The 26,750-nt window shown below is 43.1% G+C and overlaps 1 protein-coding gene across 1 annotated transcript in view; it reads right to left on the bottom strand.

The window, feature by feature from the left end:
• The window catches only part of LOC148027734 (Tetratricopeptide repeat (TPR)-like superfamily protein), a 29,155-nt gene extending 5,035 nt beyond the window's left edge, over positions 1-24,120 (bottom strand). The window contains exon 1 of the mRNA XM_087689430.1: positions 22,285-24,120. Coding sequence (XP_087545556.1) covers positions 22,285-23,778 — 1,494 coding nt within the window. The 5' untranslated portion in view covers positions 23,779-24,120. The remainder of the gene's footprint in view (positions 1-22,284) is intronic.
• Positions 24,121-26,750: the final 2,630 nt, after the last annotated feature.

Below are 26,750 nucleotides of genomic sequence, written 5' to 3'. Positions count from 1 at the left end.
CAACAAGTTTCGTCACGAACAACATGCTCTTCCAAAACTCCGGCTCCCACACATGGCTTTGATACCATGTGAGATTATACAATGGAAAGAGAAAAGTGAACATAGAGAGGAGACAAAGAGAGAACGCAAATAGAGTCTCCCTTAGATTCCTAAAATTTCAACTGCTAGTATTCAAGCCCTAGGCCCTCAATTTTGAGCACGCATTTCGAGGTGGTTGTCAAACCATATTTTCTGCTATAAATTAGGGTTTACAACAAAGATTGACTGAAATCTCTTCCTTTGATGGCCCAAACTACTAGAAAATGTTAAGATAACTTGAGAAATGACTAGGGGATAAGAGTGAACACTATAGAGAGAAATTTTAGGGTTTCATCGCAAGAAACGTTGAAAAGCTATTATTGCTCTGCTCAAACAGCCATGGAAGTTGTCACCTAAAGCTTAGGACCACTAAAAAGATTGTTGCCCCCTCCCGTATGTTGTCACCTGCACCAGAAGGACCTTGGGCTGCTGTCATCTACTCTTGGAGGGCTCCAAATTGCTCACTTGATGTAGGACCTGATCCCTAGTGGCTGCAAATCACATCAACAGCCTCTCCTTGCCCTCTAACAACCTTCTTCTCTCCCACGATGGCTGGAATAAACTCCACCAGTCCCTAAAAACGTTTTTTCCACTTACATGGGTAATTTCTAATCCCATTTTTCAGCATTATCTAGCTTATTAAATTAATTTTTAAAATATTATTTTTGAAATTCGATTTAATAATTATTCTAGTACTCAAAAATTTAATTTCACTAGCCAATAATTAAATTGGCCATATCAATTTGTCTTCCAAGATTAAAAAATTATTGCTTAGTCCCTAATGTCACCAATGACATTATGGCTAATAAATTGATCTAGGCCCAAATCTAACACCGGGTACCACCTAGTACCTATCATGCATAACTTGTTACAACTTTTGCCTTACTGCATCCTCGAGATCCTTGGTCTATTACCATAAAATAACTGCCATGTGCATCACATGTGCTAACACCTTGCACATTTGATTAATACCTTAATCAATAAATGATGGGGGGGAATGATGAAGAATGAGGGGAGAGTGTTGGGGGTGAAGAGAGAAATGCCCATGCCCTATTTATAGACACATAAGTCACTGAACTGTTTAGCATGGTACCCTGGCTATCTCGAGTAAATAGTAAAAACAAAGCCTTTTTAGGGCTGTAAATGAAAACCAACATAGGAATTTATGGAATACAAATGCAGTTAATGACTTTAGCTGCTCAACAGTATGCACATGTGGGCACACATACATGGGTGTGAGTGTGAGTGTGAGTATGTGTGTGTGCACAAGTGTGAATGTGGGTGTGGAGTGGGAGTGAGAGAGAGAGAGAATGTGCATGCGGGTACACACGTGCACACGTGTAATTTCAGCTCTTATACAATTGATGCATCTTTCGAAAACCACATCTTGGTAACAACGGCTTGCCAAGTGATTGGGACTATCCAATGTCAACCTCAAGTATGTGCCTAGGACCTAGGTGCACAAGAGAGTGGCTATCAAAATTTCATGGCTGCTAAGGTTGAGCAACCAGAAATGTGGAGGATAGTGCAGATTTGTTCATCCATTCACTGATTTCTCTTTAGTCTGTCTCTTCCCTTCTCTCTCTAGGTTCATGTTCTCTCTGATGAGGTTCAAGATCAAGCATATCTTTCTTACCGACATGGAGATGGAGCTAGTGGCTTCTCAAATTTCTCTTGAGGTCAAACTTTGGGCACCCTCAGCTTTCACCTTGTCTACCATCCTTCTTCAAGTTCTCCACTATGGTGCAAGTGTATCTTTCAATCTTTCCCTCTCAAACGGCTGCTTCACCCCATTGAAGGGTCCTACACGCATTCTTTATAATAATCAAAGTGCTATTGCAGTAGCACGAAATCCTATGTTTCATACTCGCATGAAACACATAGATGTGCATTACCATTATGTCAGAGAGAGATGCTATGCAGGAGAGATCAGCTTGATTTATGTACCCACACAGAAAAATGTTGGAGACATTTTCACCAAGGCAATACCACGCGAGAAGTTTGAGGCTTTTTGAAAGTCCTTAAACTTGTTACCATTTGGTGATTTATCATCCTTGTACTTCATCACATTGGCATTGCAAGGGGGTGTTAGAATTTGGCGATTCTATGGGCAGCACCCAATGTAATTTGTGTGGTGTGGACACTTATTAAAGTGTCAATGTAAGGTGTGTACATCTATGTACCTCGAAACGGCATTTCAGCAAGTCCAAAACGGACCGGCCATTTCAGACCAAGATGGAAACGGGAGCATGCCGTTTCGGGATCCTGCGGCCCAACCCCGTTTTGCGTGGTTATCCAATGCCGTGATTCTCCTTCCCCACTTCGTCTCGCTCGGGAGAATCCCCACTTCGTCTCGCTTGCGCAGCTCTCGAGTCTCGTCTCGGCCCTCCTCCACCTCGGACCTGCAGCAGCCACCTCCCGCCTCCTCTTCCTCTTCTCCTTCTTCTTCCTCTTCCTCTAAGCTCTTCTTCTTCTCCTTCTCCTTCAGATGACTCCTCCTCCTCCTTTAATCCATTACCTAGGTCCTAACTCCTGAAGGCTAATCATATCATGGCGCCAGACCCATATTGGAGGCACGTCACTCCAATCAAGGGATATGAGAGCTCCGACAGATCAAAGAAGTAGCAGTGCAACTATTGTGGATTGGAGAATTTGAGGAGTGTAGCGCGCGTAAAAGACCAGTTGGCTTGCGTTCCCAACAAAGACATCGGGCCTTGCGCAAATGTGCCGGCAGAAGTAATAGTAAGTCTCCATCTTTAGCGCCGAAAGCGTATGGGTATTGAGCTAGAAGAGGATGAATCAACGCCACATGGGGCTAATGAAGCACAAGTGGGGCAAAGAGAGGCTAGTGGGCCTAGTGGCGCTAGCCAAATTGGAGGTGCCAGTGGCCCATCAAAAAGAAGTGCATCCATATCTGTATCGGATCGTGCAAAAAGGACCCCGTTGCCATCTTCTAGTGGTGGTGGGCAAAAGGGCTCCTTGCATGGTGCAAGTGTCCATGCAGGACTTCAAAGGCAGGCAATTGTAGAGGCAACTAGGAAACTCACACGCTTATTTATTCGGTGTGCTATCACTTTCAATGTGGCCACTACACATCAATGGAAGAAGACAATCAGGGCAGTAAGCCGCATAGGGTGTGAGTGGGAAGGTCCATCCGCAGATACATTACGCAGACAGGAGCTTCAAAAGGAGAAAGCATCCATAGAGGCTCAATTGGAGCCCTTGAAGGAGACATAGGTGAAATATGGATGCACGATATTATGCGATGGATGGCCAGATATGCGCCGAATGAATGTTTACAATGTTTTGGTGTCTTCATGTAAAGGCACCATGTTCATTAAGGCCATCGATGCCTCTCCACCTCAGGTCTTACCATCACAAGAGCTTTCATTTGGGAGCACAATCTAGCTTAGAGTGCTATTATGAAAGCCCAGTTCATACAAAAGCAATTATGGTGCATTGTTTATGGAGCTGCCCCACGTTCTCAGCATCCTTTTCCAATTCCAAAAGATTTTGATAAGGATAATCATGAGAAAGCTATGTTTACATGGGATACGGATGATGCACGTGCCTATTCTACTCTTCTTCGATATTCTTCTAAAAAAGTTCTACCGGATATGACCTTTCGCAAGACATCTACACAAGTAGGGTCAGCTTCAAATGTTGTATGAGGCACCTTCCACCATGTATACAGTAACACTTTATGGACACTACAACACATGAAGTTCGAGCCTAAGGACACTATTCAATTAGTTTTGCTAGGTGTTACACAGGTGCAGGACCAGCTTTGACACATGCAGTTTACTCTTCCAGAGGCACTCCTTGACTGTACTCTACAAGCTCCCCCCAAACTTTGATGGAGTGGCCAATGCTTTGAGGGCCTAGACATCCTCGACACCTATGAGCTTTACCCATATGTCCTCCATGCTGCTTGAGCATGAGACATTTTTGTGTCTCCAAGGCTAGCTTCCGTCTCATTATGCAAGTTCTAGTGAGACTTTTGTAGCTTTTGAGAGGGATGACAAGAAGAAAAAGTCTAAGGTCTAGTGTTATCATTGCACTATGAAGGGATATTTGTGAAAGGATTGTAAAGAGTTAGTGGCCTCAAGGAAGAAAAAGGAGAAGAAGGAAAAGCAAAAGAAGTAGGATCCGAACTCTTCTGCCGAGTCATCCTCTCCCTCAAACTCCAATTCAAATCCACCTATTAGCATATTACTTTTAGTGATGTAAGTCTGTCATCTCCTGATTGTAAGCTCCTATCATAGTTTGACGAAGGCAAGGGACCTTTGGCATTTTAGCATGCATTTCTCTCATTTTAGGCTCAATTCTTATGCCTATCGGTCAAATTTTCTCTCCGGTTAGTCACACGCTGTCCAAATTGCCATTACATTATTTATAGCATTTTTTTAAGCAGTCAAACTAAAACCAACCTTCCTTCCTTGGATAGGTGGTAATTCCCTGATTACAACCAAGTTACTGTAACAACATTTATTACAAAATTGAGAAATGTAAATTAACTTACAATCTTGGACAATGGACACCTTATTGACCCCAATACTGACGCCCCTTTTAGTATTTCTTTAACTTAATTCAAGAAGAAGTTAATGTACAATGGGATTTTACCAATTCCTTTTGGTATTCCAACTCCCCTTGATCTCTAAAATGACCAACAAGTCTTCCAACCTGATTTGCCCCTTGACTCGGGCAATCAATTGGCCTTTACCCGCTTTGATGGAGATGAAAAATGCCCCAAATTCATTGATTTGCTAGTCCCTCCACTTGAATTTGACTAAAAACAACTTCAGCCCTATTGAATCCATGTCTTGGAGTTTCCAATTTCCAATACACTTCCCGAAGCTGCTACTAAACCATAATTTCTCTACAGATTAGGGTTTACAACAGAGAAATCTGAAATTTCTCAACCTCTAGTGATCTCAATACTGTAATCTTTGGAGCAAGGCTATAGAAAGGCTGGGAGATGAGGGAGAATGCTGAGGAGAGAGAAAATTCAGACTTTCTTTGCGAAGAACTAAAGAAAATCAATCATTTACTATTGCTTTCTTGCCTCAACAACCTATAGATACTGCCACCTGCTGTTAATTGGTATTCTCCTACCCCTGGCTACCTCAAAGGTCCTCCAATGGCTGCTGATCAAACCAGTACATCTCCTCTCTCTCTTCCAAGCTGAATGCACTAAAAATGCCTCTCTCCAGCCTCTAAGGTGTTTTTCAATCTTGTATGGGCATTTTTGACAAGTGACAACCTTCCCAAATAGTTTTTCCAGCATTATCCATAATTAAATATTAATTTTCAGTCTTTAAATACTGCAAATTAATCTATTAATTATTTTGGTGCCCAAAAGAATAATCCAACTGACTAATAATTACATTGGCTAGGCAACTTCCATTCCCAAATGTCTCTACACCATCTTTGACCATCAAATTGGTGTTAAGTACCTTTAAACGCAACTTCTCTAGTGTAACCAATTGACACTTATGGCCAAATGAATGACCTAGGCCAACAACTGACACCAGATATCACCAAGTACCTATGCGGCATAACTTATGGCAACTTTTGCCTTTGACATCCCATAATTTCCTCAGATCTCCGGCTCGTAAATTTACTCTAATCCTAGTTACACCTCACATATGCAACATTTACTTAACCATGTGATCAAAAATTAATCCACATGTTAAGTGAGGTTTCAAAAATACATGTCCTCACAACACAGACTTCATTTATTGCAGTCCTATCATTATTACCAGCTGGTCTACCATATTTTGGCCCCTATTTTCAGGTTAACCAGATTAAAGCATTTTCGGCTATTTATAGCTGCCCCCTCCTACACTTCGGTCATCATCTTTTACAAGCTGCTCCACCAACTGCGCGCATGCTCCTCCGTCTCCAATGCTATTGCTGCCATCATCATTTCAAGCCAAATCTAGTGCCCTCCTCACTGACACCTCGGGCTGCATGATTGTATACAACACTTATTTCAATTAGTGCAAATTTCTTTTTTCCTTTATCTTCATGTTATCTTCTTTCTCTATGTTGGAGTTCCTTCCTCCATTGCACACTCTCACATGGTATCATTGCCTAATGAGAGATCACAGAAAAGCTTTTCATCATGAATACCACCCCGAATTGTCAGGGGACCTTCTCCAAACTTTCTTGGCACTAAACGATTGCACTCCACTGCTTCGAGCATCCTTTGCTGCCCAAGCAACATCCCTTCTAGCCAAGCAACTGCATCTAGCTACTAAATGCAGATTTTGATTGCTTTTCTAACATTTTTGCCCCTAGCGACAGTCTTTTATTGTAGGCAACAGCTTTTTGGATGCAGGCGATAGCTTCTAGGTCCAAGTGACAACATTTGGGTGTAAATGACAACTGATTCCTTCTATTTTCATGATGTTTGATTGTCAAACACACCTTTTTGGGTGATTGCAAGTTCTAGAAGATGTCTCAATACCAATTTTTCGGCTTTACTAACTCAAAGGATAAGGTTTCTCATCATTCTTCTAAGCAATGATGAGATTATCAAATCTCCAAGTCCCCTATGCAAATTCCCGATTTGGAGCACCCCTCTCCTCCCTCCCTTCATGTTTCTCATAAGTCACGGTCTACCAACTTGAAGATGCCTTACATGGCACCTGTTGTACAGATGTCCATGCTTCCTTCTGTGCCCAAAGAAGACAAGTTGGATGGTTCTAACTATTCTCTATGGTCACATAAGGTGGAGCATACCCATGGAAGACCCCCACATGGGTCATTGATGGAACTACAGCCATTTGGGATCAGCTCAACTCTCGAGCACGATCCTTCCTCTTTATAAGTTTACACGATTATGTCTTGGTTCATGTTCGCAAATTGAAGACTGCTACAAAGGTGTGGAAAAAGCTTGTGTCTCTTTACCATCAAAACATTTGCCCACAAGATCTCCTAAGACAAAAAGCACCAAATGCTCGATGTTGATGACTCTCCTTCCATGAAGAATCACCTAAACAAACTCAAGGATATGCGCGATGAGCTTGCGTCCCTTCAAAGGATGATAAGGATATGACTATGATTCTATCACCTAAGCTACTAAGTATGATGTCTTCTATACCAGCCTTTTCACTTTGCGGACCCGAGATACTCTTCTTTGGAAGGAGCTTCATGACTTGTCTTGGAGCATGATGAGCATCTCAAAGAGGTGGAGACTAGTGGATCCAGCCCCACGAAGGCTTTTACTACAAATACTGGGGACAAGAAGAAGCAAAAGCCACATGCTAAGAAATAGGAGGACAAGAAGGATGATTCCAAGGATGAGAAGAAGAAGAAGCCCAAGTGTCCACACTGTGGGAAGGGCACTCATCCTCACGAGAAGTGTTGGCAAAAGTAACCCCATTTGAGACCAAAGGAGGGGTCCAAGGTTTCAAAAGCCACACTTGCTACAACAAAGTTTGTCTTCGTACGCTTATTTCAGGTGGAGGATATGGCTCTTGCTTCTTCTTCTGAGGAAAAGCCTTGGCTCCTAAATAGTGGGGCCTCTTTCCACATGACTTATCGACAAGATTGCCTTTAGGATATGCGATCCAAAGGAGGCTTCATCACCATTGGTGACAATTCTTCAATCCTCGTGCATGGAGTGGGGACCATTCCTTTCTTGCCCAATCGGCATTCTTCTACAGCCAAAGTCCTCTATGTATCAAGTTTGGGCTTTAACCTTCTCTCTATTTACGGTGTCAGAGCGTTTGGAGTCAAAAGTCTACCTCGAGGGTAAGAGACAGTAGGGTGAAGGGAGATTCAAGGAGAGGAATATACGAAAGAGAAGGGGTTTGAAGAAATAGAAGATGTAGAAGAAAACTGATAGAGGTGAAGCCTATCAAGTTATCTCAACATCTTGTAATACATGGAAGACATCAGCTCATAATCATAGCTCATGACCAAATACATTTAAATAAGGGTGGGTCGAAACCCAAGACACACTAAGACAATAGCTCAGCTCATACACAAAGACATAACATAATCCATGATCCATGCTGCTGCCATCCATTGACTGCTATAGGTATTCACCTCAAAATCACATGAAAACTTTAAACTAGTAGTGGTAGAAGCCACTACAACCAAGACAGATATCAAATGCTCCTGTCAAATCCCCGTCAAAGCTAAATAAGCACTTCAGCCCTATCAATAACAGTGTATTCCAGCCCTCAATCAAGGCTCCAAAATGCATACAAATCCAATCATAAGCCTCTCTAATTAATGCCCAAGGTTGCCCTGCTGTTTAGGGACCGTATTCAATGCATACATTCACTTAAATCACTTGCAAGCTCTCCCAAATTGAGTGGACTGTGTGGGCTGTCCTGTTTATGACAGTTTTGAACAGTCCAAAACAGCCCATAGACCAAGAAAAATCACTCCTTGGCTTTTCCAAGTGGTACACTAGATCTGGAAAGCAAGAACCAAGCTCCAAGCATCAAGAAAAGCCCTTAGAATGAAGATGAAACAAGAAGAGACCTTGCTGGTCATGGATTCCCTGTTCTTCCCAGTTCAAGACAGCACCATAGCTCTACTTCTCACTCCCCAAAATGCATATATTAGACACACTTTACCTTCATCTTGCCCATTTTTGAGTTGAGCTCCAGTTGCATGCCCTTGGAAGCTCCACCTATGGTCCAGCTCTCTCCTTGCAACCCACGCCCGTGATTTGCAGTGCAAATCAAGCTGATCTCCCTGTTCTCTCCCGCACAACACCAAAGTTTCACACAAACACACTTGAGTTACGTAAGCCACTAACAGGAGCATATACCATGTCCCGTGCTCAAACCTAGTAGACTTGCTCAACTAAGTGACTTCCAAGAAAAAATGAGCTTAAAGGGTCATTGTATTATGTACTGTAGCCTATCCTGAAGCTCTTGTAGACCAAGTATGCAGACCTACATGATCCATAGCATCTCCATTTTTCACACTGTAAACATAAAATCCCATGACATCCACCCCCTCCTAACCTACACATCCTCCGGCATGTGCCAAAATCTTATGGATCTACAGTGTCAAAAGAAGTATCCTCTACCATGTCAATGACTTCTTCTGCTATCTCTTCTTCCATATTCTCATATTCATGCTTAGTATCCAACTCCATTAATTCATATGTTGAAGACTCCCTACGTTTAAAGAGCTTGATACGTTTTCCAACCACTTGATGTCAGAAGTGGAGCAGCGGTGAAAGCATAAACATGTGCTGAAATAAACTGCTGAAACACAAGACAAAAAGAGAAAAGAACACAATACAGATGAGAACTCAGATGTATGCACGGGAAATGGAATCCATATATCTGAACACGAGACAGTCGCATACAACAGTGAGTCACTGGCTGCGTGGGCACTGGCACTGGCACTGGCACTGGCTCCTCTCTCCACAGAGTTTGCAGATGGTGAAGATGATGATGATAATGATGATGATACGACTGAGGAGGAGCACTGAGTATAAATAGGCTGAAAAAGTGGGGAGCAATAATGCTGGTTGGACAGCATTAATGCTGGCCGACTGGTGCATAAAAATGCTCCGCTGGCATAAAATGCCACACCAGAAAATACCTAAAATACCTAATAAAAATGCCCAACCCAGATCAAGCTCAGACTCACACATGAGCTGACAAATACTCTGCTAACACCCTCTCTCAGATCATGGGTGATCTGATACAATACAATAGTACAATGAAAAGGGATCAGAAACTATACAACATAGAACCACCAAGTAGAACCATGGATACCCAAGCAGTGGGTGATCAAGCCGCCACCAAGGTGCCTCGGAGAGAACCTGATGTCGATGTCGATCGTACCAAACACCTGAAAATAGAGAAGATCATAGCATGTCTCTGTATCCATCACCAATGTCTCGCAGTAGCATACAAGACCATCCTGTCAAAAATGCCCCCGAACATAGGTGACCATGGATTCCCCACCTTTGGCTAGACCACCAAAGTGTCCCCTCATGTGAGCTCCAGACGAAAGCCTCCCACTTTTTGTCAGATTACCAGCTCATCATGAACCTAGATGTCAATCCCAGCTCCAGGATTGAATTCCGCCAGACCGAAATCGATGCGTCAGGGACGTCCCTCTCTGGAACCTGAGCACCTGTATAAAAGTATAGATGAGGCGCGGCTGCCCCATCTGAACACCCGCTCACACTCCCTCTCTGGCACAAGAGAGTCGTGAGGGATGACCTCATCACCACCACTAGAAAGCAGCTGAGGAAGGGGCCACCAAGCCCTTCCCGCGATCCGAAGAAGAGGATCCCTTCCGCGCCTTGGACTTCACCTTGGTCGGAGGATCGGAGTCGGAGTCTGATGAAGGAGAGGACTCATCGGTAGAGTCAACATCCCGCTTCGTCTTTTGCTCCTTCCTGGAAGCCACTAACTTCTTACAGTCCTTCCGCAAATGTCTCTTCTTACCACAGTGGTAGCACTAGGCCTTCGACTTCTTCTTCCCGTCACCCCTCTCTAAAGCTACATAAGCTTCGCCTCCATAATGAGCCGGAAGCCGTCCCTGTAATCTCAAGGATATCTCATGCTCAAGAAGCATCGAGGTCATGTGTGTAAAACTGACAAGAGTCGATGATGTCTGCGCCTGCAAAGCATTGGCTACTCCATCAAACTCCGGGGGGAGCTTGTAGAGGACCGTCCCGACGAGATGCGCCTCGGGAAGAGCAAACTGCATGTGCCGAAGCTGGTCCTGTACCTGCGTAACACGAAGAAAAAAAAAGACTGAATAGTATCTTTCGGCTCAAACTTCATCTGTTGGAGCTGGCCATAAAGTGTGACTGCCCGCATGGTGGAAGGTGCCTTGTACATCTGCTGCAACTTCTGCCATACTTCAGGAGATGTCCTACAGGAGGTAACCGCCGGTAAGACCGCTTTAGAAATACACCGAAGCAACGCCGAGTAAGCACGGGCATCGTCCGAGTCCCATGTGAGCACCGCTTCCTCATGGTTGTCCTCATCAAAGCTTCAGGAAGAGGAAAAGGACGGAGAGGACGAGGAGTGGCTCCGCAGACGATGTACCATAACCACTTCTGCACAAACCAAGCTTTCATGACAGCACTCCATGTGAGATAATCAGGTCCATGTAACTTATCATCACAGTGGAAGTGCAAGGAGGAGCCATATGAAGAGGATAAGAAGAGAAGTAGAGAAGAGATGGAAGTTAGAGAGGAAACACAGCCAAAACACAAGCACAGACTGCAGAAAATGAGAGTTCACATGCAATATAACCCAAAAGCTGATCAAGAGAAGACAAAATCTGCTGCAGAAAGTCAAAAAATCAGTCAAAAACTGTCAAAAACAGCGAAAACGGCCTGAATTAACAGTCATCTAGCCACGAGAGATGCTGAATCAGCAAAAACGCAGGCTGTAAACTGCAGAAAAACAGGTAGAAAACTGTCGCCAACAGCTGCAGATGAAAAACACAGGCAGCAGAGGGTGCGTAGGTAGCAGGCGATGGCAAGACTACAAAAAACGCAGGCTGAAAACAGCCCCAAAACAGGTCGCCTGGCTGCGACAGCAGTCGTCTGATCAGCAGGGGTACAAAACAGTCCTGAAATCAGCAATTAAACACAACAGAAACACAAATCCTAAAAACTGATACCATATCAGAAGTGGAGCAGCGGTGAAAGCATAAACATGTGCTGAAATAAACTGCTAAAACACAAGACAAAAAGAGAAAAGAACACAATACAGATGAGAACTCAGATGTATGCACGGGAAATGGAATCCATATATCTGAACATGAGACAGTCGCATACAACAGTGAGTCACTAGCTGCGTGGGCACTAGCACTGGCACTGGCTCCTCTCTCCACAGAGTCTGCAGATGGTGAAGATGATGATGATGATGATGATGATACTAACTGAGGAGGAGCACTGAGTATAAATAGGCTGAAAAAGTGGGGAGCAATAATGCTAGTCGGACAGCATTAATGCTGGCCGACTGGTGCATAAAAATGCTCCGATGGCATAAAATGCCACACCAGAAAATACCTAAAATACCTAATAAAAATGCCCAGCCCAAATCAAGCTCAGACTCACACAAGCTGACAAATACTCTGCTAACACTTGAATCCTTAGAGCTGTCCCATCCATCTCATTTAATGTATAGGTAGCATTGTCAAAAACAAACCTTACCACATATGGACCAAACCACCACTTTGCCATCTTCCGACTGGCACTATGCTAATTTTCCAAACTGCCGTCATAAACCAGCACCCAATCCCCATCCTGTATAGCTCGTGGTCAAAGTCTATGTCGCTTATCAAATCTCTTCTTGTTATTGATCCTTGCAGTCTTCAGCTTTTTCATGGTTGTCTCAATATCTTCAAGCCTTCTTTCTAACTATCTAATACGTAGGACCAACGACTCTTCTCTTTTCAAACCCTCTTCCCATGGTAACACACTCCAGGTAGCACTAGTCTCCTCAACAGGCATGATTAGTTGCTGTCCATACATTAATTCACGAGGCATATACCCTGTAACTACATATGAGTGGTCCTATTAGCCCATAAAGCAAAGGGTAACATTCTAGCATGTTCACACTTAGTGACCGCATGTACATACGACGTACTTTCATATTAGTTTTTTATCATGTTGTAAACTTAGTTCTTTTGGGTGGAAGAAGAAGAAAGAATAATAATAATATCTCTCTGCGCTCTCAAGTCTCCATTGATTTTGTATGTGTGCTCTTAAGTGCTTCATCTCTCTCCCCTCTTGCTTATTTTCACCCCAGTTGCTTGAGGGCAAGCGGAATAGGCAACCTCAACAACAGATTGCTACTTGGAGGGCTTCTACACCGCTTGAGTTGGTTCACACCGACCTTTGCAGACCTAGGTGTTAGCTAGTCATCTCCCAAACAAGCAGGCACCATATGGCAGGCAATCAGCCAAGTGCCACGTGGCCTGTAGTCGGACTGCAGCAGTCAGCTGTATTAGTTGCAACCAACCTGTATTTTTTTTTGCCATTACTTTCAGCCTATTTATAGGCTTTTTCTCCAATAGTCTCAACTAGTTGTGTCCCACATATTCCAAGCTACAGACCGTGGAGACTACCCTCAGGGCTGACAAATACTGAGATCTTCGAGGTGGAGACATACGCAGATATTCTCTTTGCACCCGTGTATAATTCTGCATCCTTATACAGCATTCTTCACTGTTCAGATTTTGTGTTTCTCTCTCTCTCTCTCTCTCTCTCTCTCTCTCTCTCTCTCTCTCTCTCTCTCTCTCTCTATTCACTCTTTGTCTTGGTCATTCTCTTCCGCATTGCTTCACTCTGACATGGTATCAGAGCACTGAAGGACCTCACCTAGGGTGGACCCATCTGAAGAGGAGATTTCAACGCGACACAAGGCTGCGTTTTTAGCGTTCAAGTGCGAGCAAGTGGGCTGCGCATCAGAACAAGGTTGAGGCGAGTGTAGACATGCGAGAAAAGAGAAGATTTGCTGAAGCCGCTTCTGTTTTTTGCTGTTAGAGAAGGAAGAAGGCTGTGTTTTGGGCCTTCCAGTGCAGATTTTACCTTTTCATCGCCTTCGGCAGGTGAAGAAGGAGTGGGACAAGAGAATCATAGCCCTAGCAAGCTGTATTTTCACAATCAAAGGGGGCTGCTCTTTGTGTTTTGTGCAGGCACTGTAGGTGAAGATGTCTTTTGAGGCCGAGACAGAGTTTCAAGTGATTATGGACCAAAAGGTGCATGTCCTACCGGCTCTTCCTTCAAATCAAAAGCTCAATGGTGAGAACTACCGCATCTGGCAGGTCATGATGCTTGCCATATTGGAGTCCTATGATTTGGCAAAGCTTGTTATGGAGACTATCCATCGTCCTCCGCGCAACAAGTCCAAACTCTCTTCCAGTGAGAAGGTGGAGTTGGCAAAGGCTCCGGCACATTGGGATAAGCTCAATGCTCGCATTCGCTCATTTTTATTTTTCCCCTGTACTACAGTTATTATCTCTCATATAGAGCATTCGAGGGTGGCCTGGGAGATATGGCTGGAGTTGGATCAAATGTATAATCGGATGATCGTCATGAAGCAAGTTTCTTAAGAAGTGCAAATATGGACCATGAGTGTCAACAAGTCATCATCCATGCGGGAGCATATCAACAAGCTAAGGCAACTTTAGATGCAAGTTCAAAACGCAGAGAAGGTGATTACTTTTAAAGACATGGCGATAACTCTCCTTTCACAGCAACCGCCTCGCTTCAGTGGTTTTTATTCTACCTTGATTGCTTCAGGGGACTCTGAGACTCTTCGATGGGAAGAGTTGGTTCCTATGCTCTTGGACCAAGAGAAGCAGCTGAAAGAAACCAATGCTTCGAAAACTGAGGCCTTGGTTGGTCAATCCTCTCAGGAGAAGGGGAAGGACTAAAAGAAGGAGGAAAAATCTAAGAAAGACAAAGACAAGGAGTCTACTTGTCATATTTGTGGCAAAACAAGTCATTGGAAGAAGGATTGCCCCAACAAGGAGAAGAAGGAGAAATCTTCAAAGGATTTCGGAGCGGTGGCTGCTCCTTCATCAATTGCTTTACTCCATTTGGAGGTGGTTGAGGATTCAACTCTGACGGCTTTTGATGCTACGTCAACAACCCCATTCACTCGGGAGTGGATTGTTAACAATGGTGTCTCCTGGCACACGACTCCTTCGACAGATGTTGCTCATTTGCGGCCTTTCTGTGGTCAGATTTTCATTGGTGATAGTTCGTCTATTCCTATTCAGGGAAGGGGCAACATGCATCTTATTCCACATGGACATCGTGGTGCCCATGCATTTGAGGTACTTTATGTGCCGGCTTTGGGATATCATCTTCTCTTGGAGCACACGATTAGTGCCCTCCACCTTTTGGTCGAATTTGATGTGGATTCTTTTCGAATTCTTGATCGAGGATCGAGATAGGTTCTTTCTTTAGGTTATGAGGAGAATGGAGTCTATAAGTTGCGGTCTTCTTCTTACCTCTCAAACTCAGTTCGAACTTTGGCATGCTCGGTTTGGCCATCTCAATTGTGATTACTTTCAAAAGGTGTCTAAGGGCCAGTTTGTTTGCCGGATATTGTGGTGATGCAGCAGCCTTGTGTATCCTACATCCGTGGAAAGCAAACTCGTGATGTTGTTCCCAACAAGGCTTCGAGGTGGTCTTCAACACCCTTGGAGCTTGTTTCTACCGATCTTTGTGGACCCATAAGGACAGAGTCCCTTAGAGGAAGCTTGTATTTCAAGCTAATTGTGAATGATTACAGCAAGATGACATGGGCCTATTTCTTGAGGCTGAAGTCAAAGGCTTTCTCCAACTTTAAGGATTGGTTGCTCTTTGAGGAGAACCGATTGGGACGGAAACTGAAAACGTTACGATCGGATAAGGGCGGAGAGTTTGTTTCTAATGAGTTTGCTTGTTTTTGTGCAAATCGTGGTATTCACCAAGAGTTTGCCAATACAAACACCCCTCAAGAGAATGGCATCTTGCAGCGGAACAATCAATGTGATCAAAATGGCCCGTACCATGCTGGAGCATTGTCAAACACCTCAGTGTCTATGGGACAAGGCTGTGGCTACTACTATTCGCATCCTTAATCGTTCCCCTACTTCCGTTGTTGGTATGACTCCTTATGAGGCATACTTTGGGTCAAAGCCTGATGTTTCTTATTTCAAGGTCTTTGGGTGTGATGCCTATGTTCACATCCCGAAGACACAGTGTGACAAATTTGAAGCGACTTCCAAAAGACAGGTATTTGTGGGCTATAGCTCGCAGTCTCAAGGCTACCAATTGTATGATTCTGTTAAGCAAGATGTCTACACAAGCCATGATGTTCGGTTCATGGAGGTTCCAACCCCAGAGGGGAGTGAGGACCACCTTGTTCTTGGAGATCCTGGCGATAGCTGAGCCCCAACAATTGTTCCTCTAGAGCTTATGACTCTTGAGGACTCTTATTCGGATGAGGAGCTTAGTTCCCAACCACCAAAGTCACCAATTGCTCCTCCATCATCGATAGACCTTCCAGAAACTTCAGCAAATGGCAAGCGCCGCCAAGGTAAGATCCTACCTCCTCGTTGAGCCCATGACACTCCAAGATTCAAGGATCGAGGGGGTCTTTGAGGAGTGGCAAGATGGACCGCGGCAGGAACCAAGCACATTCTATGGAGCTTGTTTACTCTAACTATTGTTTGATGTCCCATGTTATGCAGGATAGAGAGCCTACCTCTGTGAAGGATGCTTTACAATCTCACCATTGGCGAAAAGCGATGGAAGCTGAGTTGGAGGCTATTGAGCGGAATGGCACTCGGTACCTTGTGTCTTGTCCCTCTCATGAGAAGATGATTGGTGTCAAATGGGTCTTCAAGACCAAGTACCATAGTGATGGCTCTTTGGACAAGCACAAGGCCCGCCTTGTTGCTAAAGTCTTTGCTCAACGCCCAAACATTGATTTCCATGATATTTTTGCCCCCACTGCTCGCATGGCGACGATCCGTGTTGTTCTTGCCTTGGCTGGTCATAGGAGACGGCCCGTCTTTTAGTTGGATATGAAGTCAACCTTCTTGAACAATGATTTCAAGAAGATCTATGTAGACCAGCCTCTTGGCTTTGGTTCCTCAAATGGACAGGTTTACAAGTTGAAGAAGGCCTTGTATGGCCTGAAGCAAGCTCCGCATACTTGAAATGAGAAGATCGACTCGTTTCTTCTCAAGCAAAGTTGGGATATCGGCGCTCTAAGGCCGATCCGCAACTCTATGTGGATACTTTCAAAGGTGGTCGTATGTTGTTTGTTTTGTATGTTGATGACTTGATTGTTACAAGTGACCATGCCCAGAAGATCACAAGGATGAAGGCATCATTACATTAGAAGTTCAAGATGACAGATTTAGGACTTCTCCATTTATTTTTAGGCCATGAGATTTATTAGACTCAAGAGGGGGATTTTTATCTCTCAGTTGAGATATGTACAAGAGCTCTTGGTGACTTTTGAGATGGAGGATTGTCAGTCCATTTCTACTCCTATGGATCCGAACTGAAAGGCCACTTCACACTCAGACTCTCCTTTGGCAAATGCTACCTGCTACCATCAGCTGATTGGATCGTTGATGTGGCATTGGTATATGGTGTTGAGCTTTAAAAAATCAATAACATTAATTAAGCAACCCCAAAACTCAATAATTAATGAATTTAAACATTGTGGTGTAAGAGAGTTTCAGTGTCCTACATGTAAACCCTAATTTGGGAGGCCCCAAACTTTCTACAAATAGACAAGCTACCCTCCCACTCAACCTAATCTCGTTTTTGCAAATTGCAAGTGCCATAGCCTCATTGTCCACACCCCATTCCTAGAGAATATCTTAACCAAAGCTGCCTATCATTATCTCCTACCATCTAATACCTATCTACCATCCCTCCTTGCCCATACCACTTGTCACTTGCCATCAATCAATCCCAAGGTTTGCACTTGCTATTGGCGACATGTTTCTACGCATGGCACTTGTCCTATAGCTATCGCCTATTGTGGGTGACTACCCAACTAGTTGCATTTTGATATCTTCTATTGTTGACCAACTATCACCTACTCGTGATCATCAAGAAACTTGCATTTTGTTGTTCTTGTACTCCTCGAAGCTGCCATGTCATCATCCAGAATTGCATTTACTAGTTCTCTTGCCTCTACTTGTCTGACAAAGATTGAGTATCCACACTACTACATTTGTTGCTACTAGATGTATTTGGAGACTACCTTGCTGCATTTCGGGATCTGTCAATGTACAACACACTCTCTAGCTCATTATCTTTGCCTCGGTCCTTGAGACACGAGAGTTCGAGGTTCAATATTCATTCATTGCATAGTGTGTTTGCTGCATTGAGCATTATATATTTAGTAGTCATTCATTTCAGATTATTCATTGTCTTCATTGTCTTTGAGTTACCCTAACCCTAACCATGTTTTATTATCAATTTGTGCTTTTCATATGATTGTATTTGTGTTTGTGTTAGGGCATTTCTTTATAGTGGGGTCTACAAGCCTCATCCGTGTGTATGTTTTAGTGGACCTTGAACATGGATTTCTACATGCACTAACTAAGTCTTGCAAATCTAAATACCAGAGTCGGTCTGTCTTTCAGGTTCATGATGAAATGTTTGACACAAAGCAATTTTTGCTTCTAGTCTATTCTCACAAGGGGACAATTTGGCAATCTATTCCAAGCACTAATTCATGACTAACATCGAGATTCAATATTTCTACTCTCTATGGTCAAGGATTGACATGATCAACATCAATATCAATGTCTTTTTGAGGCATCTTGATGGTGGCTTGATCACCCAATACTTAGATATCCATGGTCCTATTTGATTGTCATTGTTGTATGTACTATGGTACATCATTTGTCACTATACATTTTATTATATTGCTCACCCGTGATTTGAGAAAGGGTGGTAGCATTGTACATATTTTGGGTGACATGGCTCATAATCAAAGGGCGTTTCTTTTCTACAGAAAATGCATCTACTGCTGACCAACCTGATTTGTGGCCACACTTAATACTGGCCAGCATACCCATTTTATTGTATTTATTCAGCCTATATATTGGCTCACTCTCCTTCATCGCATGTCATTAATTTATACAAGCACACTGCTACCTACTGGAGAGGGCGACTACGGCACTCTGCCGATTGCCACAACCTGTGACTTTGTATGCACTCTTAAGTCTTGGTATATGAATTCCATTTCACAAATTCATTCTCTTCAAGTTTACTTGTTATTGCTTTGCCTTCAGCCTTTGTGTTTACACAAGTTCTATCAGCTTTGTCTCTTTGCTTCCGTTGCTTCGCACCATTTTGACACTCTTTGGCCCAAAAACACAAGAAGACTCACTCCACTACTGCAAGACAAGCATCCCTCCAGCCATGAAATCCACCAAAGGAGAATCACAGTCATTGTAGAGGAGACCAAGGAAGAACACTTGCACTAGCACCAGCTGTTTCAACATGCATGAACATGCCATAGGAGACATGCCCCTCTCTCTATAACCGAAGCCACCATGACATGATGTGCTGACAAGGCATCCAAGTCAGACAAAGGAGTCATAGGTTGATATAGCAGCAATCTGTCCACCATCTAAACAGAATTAGCCATGCCAAAAGAGAACACACTGGCCCTCTCTAAAGAGATCACCATCACTAATCCAACTGCACAATCATCATCACCAATGAAGCAAGGCAGCAGATCACTAGTATAACACAGGTAGACCACAACCAATATGACAGATGACCCAGAAGAAGACGATGAAGCCAGAAGAAAGCTGTCGTAATGAATGAGCACCAGTGTTTTCTTTCACCTCCCAACCTTGCCTAGTATATTGCTGGCCAGACCATCGTGATCCAATTGCCAGCCGTCAAACCTTGGCGAGTCCTACTATTCTTGGACTCTCTTTAGTTCTAGGCTCCCCTTAACCCCGTTCGGGCGCCCAAGAGCCCGGACGGTCATCCTCGTGCGTGTTCCCCTTGATTTACCTTAATGTCACTTTAATGTCACATTCAATGTTTGTGACCTTAATGTCACATTAAATATCACTTTAATGTCACATTTCCTTCCCCTTAAGAATCGGTTTCGTCCTCGAAAACAATACTTGGAAGGTCTAACTGTAAATCGGGAAACCTTTTCTTTAAAGTACTTACTCGCTCCCATGTTGAGCTTTCTTCTGAACAATCTTTCCACTTAACCAAACATTCTTGATAAATAGTATTCCTTGTTCGTCTATTACGAACATTTAATATTCTTTCTGGTTCATGTGGATTAGATTGGTCATTGAACAGCTCCTCAATGTCATCATTTAAGATTAGATTATCCAAATCACCCAGATTCTTCCTTAATTTACTTACATGAAAAACTGGATGTATTTTACTACCAGGAGGGTAGTTGGAGCTTGTAAGCCAATTCTCCCACCTTTTTAAGTATTATGAAAGGACCACAATACCTTGGTGAAAGCTTTGGACATTGCCCCTTTTTCATAGTTTTAGTTTGTTCAGGCATCTTAAGATAGACCAATTCTCCTTCTTCAAAGGAGATGTCTCTTCGGTGAGAGGCTGCATATGCTCTAGCTCGGTTTTGAGCTTTTTTAATATTTTCTTGAGCAAATTTTAACATACTATTCATATCCTCCAAAAAGTCTTTAGCTGCCTGAACCTTTTCCTTCTGCAGTCCTACTGCAAAAGGAGCTCTGGGCTGAAACCCATACATTAACATAAATGGACTATATCCAGTGGAAGAGTGCTTGGCACTGTTATATGCAAACTTTGCTATCGGTAAATACTCTTCCCAATTAGTTTGCCTTTTACTTACATATGCCCTAAGCATATCTTCAAGAATTTGGTTAACCCTTTCAGTTTGCCCATCTGTTTGCAGGTGATCCGCCGTACTCGTGCTAAGTTTAGTATCCAATTTCCTAAATACCGCGCGCAAAAATTGGCTATCAAATTTTCTATCGCGATCAGAAACTATATTTGCCGGAAGGCCATACAATCGGTATATGTTCTCTACGAACAGTCTAGCCAATTCTGGTGTTTTAACATCAGTTGAAGTTGGAATGAACCTAGCCATTTTGGTTAACCTATCCACAATCACCCACACAAAGTCGTGCCCCCTCTATGTTCTAGATAAAGCAACAATAAAGTCCATGGAGATACTCTCCCATTTTCCCGAAGGAATCTCTAGTGGATGGAGAAGTCCTCCCATTTTTAATCTTTCAGCTTTATTAACTTGGCATTTATTACATTTGACTACATAGTCAAGGACGTCCTTATTCATTCCAGGCCAATAGAACTGCCTTTTAATAAGACTATAAGTCTTATTAACTCCTGGATGTCTCGCACTAGGGGTATCATGACACTCAAAGAGTATCTGGCGCCTTATTTCTATATCTTTCGAGACACATATCCTACCTTTGTAGAGTAAATAACCATTATCAATGGTAAAATTCTTCCACTTGAATCTAGTTTGAGCAACCCCTAATGCTCCATTTCCTTGTTGAACATCCTCAGAGATACCAATGACAGATGACCCAGAAGAAGACGATGAAGCCAGAAGAAAACCGTCATGATAAATGAGCACGAGTGTTTTCTTTCACCTCCCAACCTTGCCTAGTATATTGCTGGCCAAACCATCGTGATCCAATTGCCAGCCGTCAAACCTTGGTGAGTCCTACTATTCTTGGACTCTCTTTAGTTCTAGGCCCCCCTTAACCCCGTTCGGGCACCCAAGAGCCCGGACGGTCATCCACGTGCGTGTTCCCCTTGATTTACCTTAATGTCACATTAAATGACACTTTAATGTCACATTCAATATTTGTGACCTTAATGTCACATTAAATATCACTTTAATGTCACATTAATGTCACACAATACCATCCAAGAAGTGTCATCAAGAAGCCTCAATCTCCACTGAGAAAGGCTCTACAAGCAATAAAGTTGTAGAAGTGATCCATAAATTCAAGATCCTGGTCCAAACATAAGGATAGGTACCTGCAGTCGATGACTGTGCTATCTTCAACAAACTCATTGTCCTTGAGCATTCCATGAATTGTGTTCATCATGTCATGGGACATTTTATGTTTCTCTGTGTTTGCCATACTGATTTTTTACAGAGAGGACCTGAACCAGTCCCTGCTCTAAGAGGTCCTTGATCTATGCTCAAGTTACTCCTTCCTCATTCAGCACGGTATCTTTGAGGGTGGTTGTGCTCCAAGAACAAGCTTAAAACTTAAGTCCTCTGTACTGCATGCATTGTGTAATGCAATATTATGCCCGTAATGTGATACATGTTTCAGCTAAGTCAACAAAGCATCTTCGTGGATACATGAATGGTGAAATTCGCATCACATTAAAGTTGGACATTCATTTACACCATTATCATTGATCCTCCAGCCATTGCAGATTGACTGCTTTTATTGTTTATGAATAACATATTTTTATAACTGCGATACCCTCCACATAAAACTAAAAGGAGTACCTTCCTTATGAAAGGCTAGCTCAACAATTCCACCTGTCATCATCTCTCTTGAAACCATATACTTTCATTCCAAATGCTTAGATGATGGGACCACACCAAACAATGATTAGCACCAGGTCAGATTGCTATTTAGTTTCTGATACTCAATACTGGAAAAAGGTCCAACCTTAAAAACTTGTGCCAAATGGAAAGATATTACCTTGCTACAGTCGGCGATCGCTTTCTTGTATTCCCCAGCTTCCTTTAGACAAGAAGCCCTACAACTCAACACCTCTATCACCATAGAATTATCTCCACTGTTATCCAGTAGCATTTCTGCCCATGACAACCATTTAATCGCATCTGCAAATTGACCTTGCTTGTAGTTCTCTAGTCCCTTCTGTTTTGCCAGCATAGCAGAAACACCTGGAGGAGGAGGAGGAAGACCTTCCAGCTCTGTTGTATTGCCAGTCTCTTCCCCCCCAAAATCTGCTTCCATGCCCCAATCATCTGCTAATGTCTCAAAGTTTTGAGAAGAAACAGCAGTCTCAGGTTTCGTAGATGAGAAGAGTTTATCAATCGGGTCCTCTATTTTTGATGATCTGGAGGCAAACACATCCGCTGCAGCATTTGAGTACACACTGCTGCCGAGAAGAGAAGAAAAGGGATCTGCAGCATTTGATCCATTTGAATTGTGCCGTGTGGGTGTACTGCTTTTGCTTACATTTAAGAAAGAGAACGGATCTGCATTACTATCCACTTTCTGTGTTGCATTACTGGAGCCTGCTTGGGGTGGAACACTGAAAAAATCAGTAGAATTTGATCCTGACGGATTACTGAAACTACTGAATAGATCCACATTAACTTGGGAAGAAGCTGCAAATGGATCCTGGGGAGTGCTCCTGACAGTTGCAGGCTTCCCAGTTGGAGCTGCCTGAAAATCACCAAAAGGATCTTCATTTCCCTTGGTGACCTGTTTCACAGGAGGCGGTGGTCCAGAAGCAAATGTGCTCCAAGTGTCCTTGGATTGTGAAGAGGTAGCTGTACCAGCAGCAGTGGCACTTATGCTTGTGCTTCCAGAGATAAAATCCCCCATTTCGGAGGATGACAAGGGATCAGCACTTTTCGCTTTCATGGCATCCTTCATTGCCGCTCCTCTGGGTAGAGAGGCCATCATGCTATCCATGTTAAAGGAAACTGATGGTGAGGCATGCTTTATAGGGGCGGAGGACCTGCTCATTGACCCTATGAGAAGATCACCAAACAGATCAGGTGTGGCACCGCGGCTTAGGCCCCCAACCAGGCCAGATTTCTCCGTGGTACTCGTGTTCTGGGGGGGTGGAGCAGGCATGGATGCCCAGCTCTTGCCAGAGATGTCACCGACCATGGAGCGCATTGGGGCATTGAGGCTGGCATTCTGGGAGGACCATGCTGCAGCAGCTGGAGATGACGAGTAGGAGGCTGATGTCGATGAAGAGTACACGTACGCAGGCTTGGCATTCCCACCACCTGTTCTTGCAGCATCCCCTGCTCCTGCTCCCCCTCCCCCCGAGAAAGAAGAGTAGGAAGAAGAAGGGGGACGCTGCTGCTTCTGGGCGTTGAGAGAGTTGGAAGAGGATCTGTTGTTGAATGCAGAGCCCAATCCAAAGTCGAACTCATAGCTCGCCAGAGGTGCAGCTGCCCTCTGCGTATTCTCCGATCTGCGCGAACTCATCCTCTCTCTCTCTCTCTCTCTCTCTCTCTCTCTCTCTCTCTCTCTCTCTCTCTCTCTCTACCGCCGCACCTCTCGCTGAGGTGGAGAAGAAATCTGTTTTCCCTGTTCTGTCGCACGCGATCTGTTACCTGTAGCGAGCTGAGATGCGATGAAGACAACAGGACGATCTGCAGGAACGGAGCAGCTATGGCGATCGCGACCTCCTCTCTCTCTCTCTCTATCAGACCAGACAGATCGGTCTCCCTCCCGAGACCAGGCAAACAGATCCGCCAGCAGCAGCTTCACATTAAAATTCAGAACATATGCCCTTTCATGATTGCACTTTACATTTGGTGGGCTGGCAGCAATCTAGTGGTTGGCCGGTAAGTTGTGACCTCGACCAATCTAGATTCGACAGTGGCTTCCCACTGGTGACATCATTGGGGAAGCCAATACCCAACCTGGAGCTATCTAGATCCTAGTTTAAAGTCCTTTTCACAAACTAATTTCATAACCTATTAGGCTAGCTTTAATCATTAATACATGCTTTGTTGAGTAATCTTAGATAATAATATCAATGGTTTATCTACCATTCATGTACCAGTTTAGGTATCTTAGTTGGTTAGAGCAAAAGACTGAAAATCTTTAAGTGATTCGGGTCTCCTCCTAAGCAACTATGACCACTGAAATTGGATTGTTAGCTAATGATACACTAGACACAATCATAACTTCAAATTATGGAACCAAAGTTATGAGATAGTATCTTTAACCATATAGGGGCCTATAACTTGGGGAACCCCAAAAGAGTAATAATTTTAAAAAGTAGTCGAGATCCCATAACATGGTAGGAGTGAAGGGTTTAAGTGGGTAGCATGAAGGCAAATGAGCCTTTTGATTGGCTATGCACGATTAAATTCACCACCAATCTTTTGGCTCTATCTTGCATTTTTTTCCAAGCTTCTCGCAGTCACGTTATTGATGGCTATTTATCAACAACGTTTTTTCCCTTTTTTGCTTTGATTGGGTGTGAGAGTGGATCAAATGTGAAATATATATTTTTAGGATGTCGAGGGGGTTTGTGCAATTGCACTCGGTGTAAGAAATTAGCATTTGAGCTCTCATGGAGGAAGACCACCTTGCCTCTTTGTAGGTGCCAATCCATTGGCCCATCTACCCTACACCATTACAACATTGGCTTACCACATTAGTGACATCATAGGGAAGCCAACACCCAAATATTTCCTCATGGGAACCTAAGGCCTAGTGCACATTAGTCCAAACTCAAGACGAACTAGATGCCCTTTTTTAAAACAAATATTATGTTTTCATAAACGCCAAAGTGATGTAAATCAAACTTTGCAATTCGAATAGATTTCGCCAAAACATGATTGGCTCAATGAAAGTTTAGCTTCCATGTGTCATGCAACCTATGAGTTCAAATTCTACTAGCAAATTTGATTGTAAAAAATTTGCCTAGGTGGCATGGATATGTCAATCATTTTTTTCATGCATACAACATTCTGAATGCCTCTATGCATGATAGGTCAACTCAAACTCATGTACACCAAAGTCATATGGACTTCTATGAAACCCGCCCAAGGCTTAGGTTCATAGACGACAATGGAAGTTAATGATTAGGAAATGCATTTCTAAGGGGGCTATGATCCAAAAGTGTCCATGCCATCTGACTTAAGTTCACACAAGATAAGCAAAATAGACTTTTTCAATGTTCCATTGCCCTTATGTTCACACAATGGTAGTGAAACATTCAACAAACAAGATTTTTTATTTGATATATGTGTGCAATTTGTGAAGAATTGAAAAGCAAGCTTATTAATAAGTCACATGATAACTTTCAAGCTAGAAAAATATGTAACGAACTCTTATCACAAAAATGATTCAGAAAAAGAGAGTACATCAACTAACAAAGACCATAGTTGAGAAATACATGAAGTAACACATTTTTTAATGATCATGATACATCCATTTCCAAAATGTTGTCACCAAAGAGTTGATGTACTTTCTCATTGCATTTTCTTTTACATAGATTTTGCAATACTGTTGGGCTAATCAGCCTCGAAACCAATGCCATTCCGTATAGCTCCACCACCACCTTTAGCATCTCTTTATGCTCGCTCAATTATGTATTTGGCTTGTATGGGATGAATTACTTGTATCTCAACAATTGTGCTTGTTATTACTCTTTGATACTCTTCCATGGATCTCCCACGTTGCAATCTTGCCTCAACCTCACGTACCCATTTCATGTCAAAAGCATCACTATGGCATATGAAATTATTATGTAACACAACACAAGCAACTTCAAGATCTAGCACATGATGTAGATCCATGTCACATCTATTAAACAATATACAAAACCTTGCCTTCAACATAAAGCTTGCTCAATTGTGCATCTAGTCAAATGCAAGCAGCTTTGTGATTACCAAGGAGTACAACCTTGCACAAAACAAACCATCCTTTTGGAGATTGCCATTACAACCTACATGCGCACATCTATGTTAGTGAAGAATATTACAAGTTAACTGAATTCGTTTAGCACGATTAAGAAATCTAGCCATGGTAGCCTTGGAATTGTGCAAGAATATTCAAATGCTTAGTCTCAATGGCCTCTTATCAAAGTGAGGACTAAAATGGTCAAGAAGTGCTTGACCAACTTCAACCATGTTGGCCAAAGAGTCCTCACATTTTGAAGTGCTATGGCAAGATGAAGACAAAGATTGTTGAGCTTTGCTTTAGTCTACTTGGGCATCTCCAACCATCAATAGTTGTCTCTCCCCCCAAAGCACCCATATTACAACTGGAGGTAGTAGATGTAGCATGGGAGACACAATTGATGGATGCCCTATTGTGGTAGTATTCATGAACTATGTCATGCTACTTGCTAGGGTGTCACATGTTATTTGTTGCAAAACATGGTTTAGCAAGAATAGAAGGATATTATGGGGGAAAGAAGAAGAACGAGGAATCATGTT

Source organism: Lygodium microphyllum, chromosome 12 (assembly GCF_053477565.2).
Source record: "Lygodium microphyllum isolate KBCC chromosome 12, Lygodium_microphyllum_v1.1.10, whole genome shotgun sequence".
In the NCBI taxonomy this organism is placed as follows: Eukaryota; Viridiplantae; Streptophyta; class Polypodiopsida; order Schizaeales; family Lygodiaceae; genus Lygodium; species Lygodium microphyllum.
This window is presented reverse-complemented; position numbering and strand designations above follow the sequence as displayed.